This window comes from Trachymyrmex cornetzi, unplaced genomic scaffold (assembly GCF_001594075.2).
Source record: "Trachymyrmex cornetzi isolate Tcor2-1 unplaced genomic scaffold, Tcor1.1 scaffold1380, whole genome shotgun sequence".
NCBI classification, from domain to species: Eukaryota; Metazoa; Arthropoda; class Insecta; order Hymenoptera; family Formicidae; genus Trachymyrmex; species Trachymyrmex cornetzi.
Window position 1 is genome coordinate 52,797 of NW_017295961.1, and position 6,853 is coordinate 59,649.

The window sequence follows — 6,853 nt, forward strand, 5'->3', positions numbered from 1 at the left end:
AACACCCTGTATATATATATATATATATATATATATAATATATATACTATATACATTCGGAATATGTGCAGTAACAATAAAGATTACTTATTGGAGATTAAAGAATAATAGAAAAAGTTAAGAAAGGACTATGGAACTAAAGAAAGGAACATGAAACTAATAGTAAAACATAAAATTCGTGTTTATGTTTCATTTTGCACTAAAAAATGTTTGTTTTACTTCTTAAATGCGATAGTCGCACGTGCGCGTGTGTTCATTTTTACGTTGAGCTGCACATACAGTGATGGTAATGTTTGCAGTATTAAAATACACAATATAAATGTATAAAAGAAATGATAGAAATAGGGGGAAACTTTTTTTAATTATATAATTATTGTGCATTATGGTGTTCGAGTATGCCTTGTCTGATAAGTGGTTCACATATAGCTCTTGGTAACAGATGATATGTATTTTTTTTTAATGTAATGACCTCACCATCGTCGAGTTCTAGTTTGCCGAAATCACTTAGACACTTCACCTGAAAGAAATCATCTAATTATTAGTATCATTCAATTATTTTAGTATAATACATACATACACAAAATCCATATGAAAATTTATATTACATATGTATTTATATTACATATGTATTACACATATCCAAAAGATAGCTTGTTTTCTTCTATTAAATAAATTTTTTTAAATAAAATTTTATATCTATAAAACATCCAAAATTGTATCCCTGCATAATCCATGATTTATAAATAAAAATACTTATAAAGCAAGAAGCAAGAAAATTGTAAATTCGAAAAAATGTTCTTGCACAATGAATGTTCTGCCACATATACGAGAGACTAGGAGAGAAATAATTACCTCAACATACAACGTTTTTGGAGGATTCATATTCACAGTCAGATTTAATCCATGATTATCGCCTATTGATCTCATATAGGTGGCCAGAGATTTATTATAGTTCTGAAACCATTGCATCTCTGCATTCAGTAAGTTGGCGGTTATCTCAGTTGGTAGGATGCTGCCCAATTCCCAGCGCGTCTGCCGTAATCGCCTGATCCGATGATATAGGTACGCCAGTACGCATCTTTTATTCCTGAGCAGAGCCGTATGACGAAAATGTACTGACGGTAATAACGCGTTGTTTCCTTCATTCTGTATTACGTTGCTGAAACATTTCGGAAAGTGAAGAAAACTTATTAAGATCTAATTAAAACTTGTTAAAATCGAATCATTAGTGAAATGTTTTCCTGTTAAATTACAAGACAGCTAAATATTATTTCATTAAATTATACTATCATCATTGATTATACACAATATTTTACTCTCTTTTTGTGATTTTACTTTTCATATAATTTGTTAATAATTGTAAAGACTTTCATGAACGCCCTCTAACACATAATATAAAAGAATTAGAAAGAATACGGGCGTTAGGAGTCAAGCGCAGAAGACGTCGCGCAAATAATACACTTATGAAGCTTGAAACTTCTTTATTCAACAAACGCGCTTACATGTTTCGGCTCATTTTTTAGCCTTCCTCAGAGCAAACACAAACTAACTATATAAAGTAAAAGTTATCCCGTCATGGTGAGCTCCCTTACATCGAGAATTTAAATGTCAGAATTAAAAGAAAGAAAAGGAAAATGAAAAAGAAGGGAAATATTAAAAATGTCGAATTAAAGAATATAGAAACTAATTTATCAAAAAACTTTAAGAATATAATTAATTATCCCGAATATAAGGGCGCTCACCACGATTACAAAGCACCGTATAGCAAACCGCATAGCATTACCATGAATAATTTAAGAACCAGTTTCTGATATGTTAGCCAGTCGATATTAGACACAGTGAGTCACTTTTTAGTTATTAGCTAGTATTAACCCTTACCGTACCATCTACAATTTGGTGCCTCATCCATACCAACCAGGGTCACTAGAATCTCTTCGTTTTTTCACCTCTTCAAAATAATTCAAAATAATTCAAAAAAATTCAAAATATCTCTAAAAATTCACCAACATACTTCCAACTTTCTAGAATAAATATTGACTTTTCATTTTGGAAAATAATAAAATGTAGTATAATTTATAATTACCGAAAGATTCGTAAGTTGGGAAAAAATGGCATTTGATTTAAAAAATTATAACTTTTCATAATAAATGAATATAAAAAAAACACTCCAGAGTTTTGTAGTTTAGATATGAAGTTATGAAAAAAAAATACTAGAACTCCGAATTCTACAAAAAGTTGAATTATTTGAACACATGAATATGAGTAATTTTCAGTAAGGGACATATAGAAAAAATCGAGTTAAAATACGCATTTTTTTATTTTGTTGTAAAATAATGTATTTTTTCATTAAAAAAATGTAAATTTTAATACACATTTAGATAAATATGTAAAGAAAAACGTGACTCGCCTCTTCAGTTTTATCTATTTTATCTAAAAAATAAATTCTTTTAGAAAAAAAAATTTTTTTATGAAAATAAACATTTAGACATTAATTTAGAGTGAAAATAGAATATTTATAATGATTTTGACACAATTTTTATTTTCACAAAAAAGCTAACATCGTATACTCACAAGGGTCACTAGTGTCTCACGTCGCCTTAAACTGCACGTCGCGTTAGTCATAGGCAGATTGACGGCCGGGGTCGCACCACCGTGCACAGATCCCCCCTCTATCACAAACTTTTTTTACGCGGCAATAACAAACACCAGGTTGACCGAGCTTGCGAGAAACTTGCACCAACAGAAATCGCTCGGTCACTAGTTACCCATATTAGTACGGTAAGGGTTTGAAAATTGTAAAGTGAGTCTAAATTGTGACTGAATTGGTATCGTTCATACACAGTAATAAGTCCTTCTGACGAGATTTTTTATCACTTTACAATTTTCATTAATACTAGCTAATAACTAAAAAGTGACTCACTGTGTCTGATACCGATTTGCTAACATATCAGGAACTAGTTTTTAAATTATTCATGGTAATGTTTGCGATACGGTGCTTTGTAATCGTGGTGAGCGCCCTTATATTCGGGATAATTAATTATATTCTTAAAGTTTTTTGATAAATTAGTTTCTATATTCTTTAATTCGACATTTTTAATATTTCCCTTCTTTTTTTTTCTTTCTTTTTGTTTAATTCTGGCATTTAAATTCTCGATGTAGGGGAGCTCACCATGACAGGATAACTTTTACTTTATATATATTAGTTTGTGTTTGCTCTGAGGAAGGCTAAAAAATGAGCCAAAACATGTAAGCGCGTTTGTTGAATAAAGAAGTTTCAAGCTTCATAAGCATATTATTTGTGCGACGTCTTCTGCGCTGGACTCCTAACGCCCGTATTCTTTCCAATTCTTTGATTTATAAGGAGTCTTGATTAGTTTGATTTGTTATATGGACACATAATATACCTGTCCACCAAATTGGCTTCATAAAGTGTTTGCATCTCTTCAAAAACTTGTCGCATCACCTGTTCCTGCAAATTAGGAGAAACTTTATAACTAATTTTAATAATAATAATTTATATCCCAGATAGCCAAACATGAAGAGATAAGTTTTGAGCAGAGTCTGCTACCAATATCTGATTGCAGAAAGACAACAAATTGTACACAGAGTTTGTACTATCAGACAATGTCAGCAAACTGCTGTCAAAAATATGACAAAGCCTGATGACATGCTGTGCCAGGAAATTGGTGACAGAAACCGAACAGACTCTGCTGTATAACTTAACAACAGATTGCGAGTAAAAACCGAATTGAGTCTGCTGACATAACCTAATGACAGATTGGCAGCAGAAACCGAGCAAGATATGTTTTCATACGGCCTAACTACGATGGACTTGATTCTCATAAAAAGAAAATGTCCAGGAGTCCTATAAGAACTGGTGTAGGTAAATGAATAGGCTAATCTCTTAGAGATTCCCAAGCTTTTTCGGAGTGTAGGGGAGATCGGGGTATTCTTGGACACACTTTTATTTTGTCCGGAAACTCTAAAAAAAATTGCTTTTTCTCAAAATTTCTAAGCTTGATTTTGTGGTACGATAAATAACCTTTCTTTTGGTACCAGCAATTTGACCTAATTGTTTAAAATTGTACACTCTGTATCAGTTGGCGCAAAAAACTGGTTTTTGAGATTTTCAAAAATCTCGGGGTATTATTGGACAGTTTTGTAAATCGATAAAAAATGAAAATTATTGCTGGAAAACGTTTATTTGTTAATGAAAAGGAAAGAATATATTATAATGAATAAAATAAAGTGAAAAATATCGATGAAAATTATTGAGAATCGCAGTTAAGGCACGTGAAAGTGTTCGGGTTTGCTGTCAAACAAAATTTAAACGGACCAAAAAACGATTAGAAATTGTCGAAAAACTAATGCTTTGTTGAAATTATGCATGAAAAATCACTTATACGCATCAAACACACGAAGTTATGTTGTGAACTGTCAAGAATTAAGTGTCCAATAATACCCCGAACGCTCATTTTTACAACATGTCGGCGTATAAGTAACACAATGCAAATTTCATACAAAACTCTTATATGCGTCGAAAGCTTAAAGTTCAAAGAATATTATAAATATATTTACCTGACTTGGTTCGTCGAAAAATGTTGTCAAAATGAACAAAACACTAAGTGAAAAAAACACTTTACAAACATCAAAATTCTGTTTGCTATGATAGCGAGGTAACAATGCGTCAAAACAAGTCAAGTGCTCAATAGAAAATGAGATTATGATGAGACGAGTCGATGCTAGTTGGTGGAGACCCCAAACGTTACAAACGGGAAAAATATCGCGCTGTCCAACAATACCCCGTGTCCAATAATACCCCGACCTCCCCTACTTCCTAAATCTCCAATTATTTTTTTGATTATTTTATAACTTTCTCATGTGTATTTTGAAATGCGAAGCTAATTGATAATATTTTAGCAATAACAAAAGCAAAATTAATCTGAGCTAATGAGAGTCAGCGCAAGGTGTGCAATAAAATTTTAACAAATAAATTTGTTACTCCATTTGACGTGTTAATGTCTTCTTCATTTAAAGTCTTGAGAAATTATTGAACTCATGAACGTTTTGATTCTCTTTGGAATCTTCTTCAACAATATTCTTAATCCATATTAGATTTTGTGAGCGGACAAGGTAGAGTCACTCACAGGTCACAGGTTGCCAGAACTGTAGTAGAATCTGTTTAAATTCACTTACTTAAGAGACTTAAAATCAATCAAGTAAGTCTTGTAAAACTTTGGATGCTATTAATTTGACTTGTTTTAGATTTTCCTCTTGATTCTTCAATTCTTGTATTAAATTATATTTGTAACTATTACAATGAACAATAATAATTTTACTACATAATTTTACACATAATGTTAATGCGGTTAAAATTTGACTGTACCACATAAAATGTATTAAAAAGTACTTATTTATGAATATTAATAGCATCCAAAGCTTCATGACAAGATTTGGCGATCGTGTGGGTGATACTCGCTACTTATTTGGTTGATTTTAAGTCTCTCAAGTATGTGAATTTAAACAGATTCTACTACAGTTTTGGCAACCTGTGAGTGACTCTACCTTGTTCGCTTGCAAAATCTAATATGGATTAAGCATATTGCTGAAGAAGATTCCAAAGAGAATCAAAATGTTCAATGAGTTCAATGAGTTCAATGAGTACAAAGAGTAATTATTTGTTAAAATTTCATTGTGCACCTTCTCTCGTGCTGACTCTCAGCCCAGATTAATTTTTTTTGTTATTTTAAAGAAAGAGAGTTCTTGTTTAACATATTTATTTTTTAACAATAAAACTGTATTGATTGTTTCCAGTTTTCTCACACCAGTATACATAAATATATAATTATGTATAGTTATATATAATCGTTTATGTATATGTATGCAAAATTTCTTATAAGAAACCAGGTAGATTTAAATGAAAATGACAAATCTTGCTCGGTTTCTGTTTGTAATCTGCTATCAGATTCTATCAGCAAGTTCTGTTTTATTTCTGTTGCCAGTCTGTTTGCATAGAATGTTAACAGGTTCTGTCAGCAAGAGCAAAATGCGACATCAATTGTGGTCAGTCTGCTAACACCTTCTGATTAAATCTGTAACCAGTCTGTTGACATTCTGCTAACATTTTGCTATCTAGGATAATATTTATAATGCTTACATGAAATGGTCGAATATCTTCATGCATATCGAGCTCCGTTATGAGCTTAACAGCTTCTTTCCCAAACATATCTGTAAAATAAAGAAAAAATATTCGTTATAAAATTTATGTTTGCCACTATTTAATATTTCGATATTTCAGAACTTTCAATCTGTCTTTATTTAAGTGAAAAGACACAATTAGCCATTCTGGTAATTATACAGTTTAGCACCAACCACCTCAAAAATCAATAAAATTAGGCTTATTCGATGCGTTTTTGCATGAAATGAAAGAAATTGGTAGCAAAAAGTGTCGCTCTACCCCGCGAACCGAGATATTAAGCGTAAAGGGCGCAGCACACATTCTTGCATAACGCATAATGCATAGTGCATAAGGGAATCAACCAATCGAAATTCTTCTTTTCCATGGAATGAGAGGAAAGGAAAGCTTCTGATTAGTTGATTCACTTATGCACTATGCGTTATGCGTTATGCAAAAGTGTGTGCTACGGCCTTTAAAGTTGACAACTATTGAGGTTAAGAAATCTGTCACAGACAAAATGAGGGCAATTCTTCAGAAGAGCTACCTCCGATTTCGATGAAATTAGGCTCATTCGACGCGTTTTTGCGTAAAATGAAATAATCTGACAGAAAAAAGCGTCGCTCTGCCCCGCGAACCGAGTTATTAAGCGTTAAAGTTGACGATTTCAGATTAGGA

The 6,853-nt window shown here is 32.0% G+C and overlaps 1 protein-coding gene across 3 annotated transcripts; it reads right to left on the minus strand.

The window, feature by feature from the left end:
• Positions 1-92: 92 nt before the first annotated feature.
• Positions 93-6,771, minus strand: LOC108771052 (DNA replication complex GINS protein PSF1). Of its 3 annotated transcripts, none has more exons than XM_018522935.1 (5): positions 6,376-6,449; positions 6,158-6,228; positions 3,405-3,469; positions 853-1,159; positions 93-517 (listed from the first exon to the last, which is right to left on the minus strand). In XM_018522935.1, exons 2-5 carry the CDS (start codon positions 6,224-6,226, stop codon positions 371-373), a joined length of 588 nt encoding a protein of 195 aa, XP_018378437.1. In that variant the 5' UTR covers positions 6,227-6,228; positions 6,376-6,449; the 3' UTR covers positions 93-370. The 3 variants fall into 3 exon arrangements, with proteins under 3 accessions (XP_018378437.1, XP_018378436.1, XP_018378438.1); XM_018522934.1 differs by having other exon boundaries at positions 6,373-6,442; XM_018522936.1 differs by lacking the exon at positions 6,376-6,449 and adding an exon at positions 6,723-6,771 and having other exon boundaries at positions 94-517.
• Positions 6,772-6,853: the final 82 nt, after the last annotated feature.

Bases quoted from the DNA above. Each gene is read 5' to 3' on its own strand.
- LOC108771052 (XM_018522935.1), bottom strand. From the start codon at position 6,226: ATGTTTGGGAAAGAAGCTGTTAAGCTCATAACGGAGCTCGATATGCAT. The intron at 3,470-6,157 runs GTAAGCATTATA...CCTAATTTGCAG, and splicing joins AAGATATTCGACCATTTCAT to GAACAGGTGATGCGACAAGT. The intron at 518-852 runs GTAATTATTTCT...GATTTCTTTCAG, and splicing joins CAAAAACGTTGTATGTTGAG to GTGAAGTGTCTAAGTGATTT.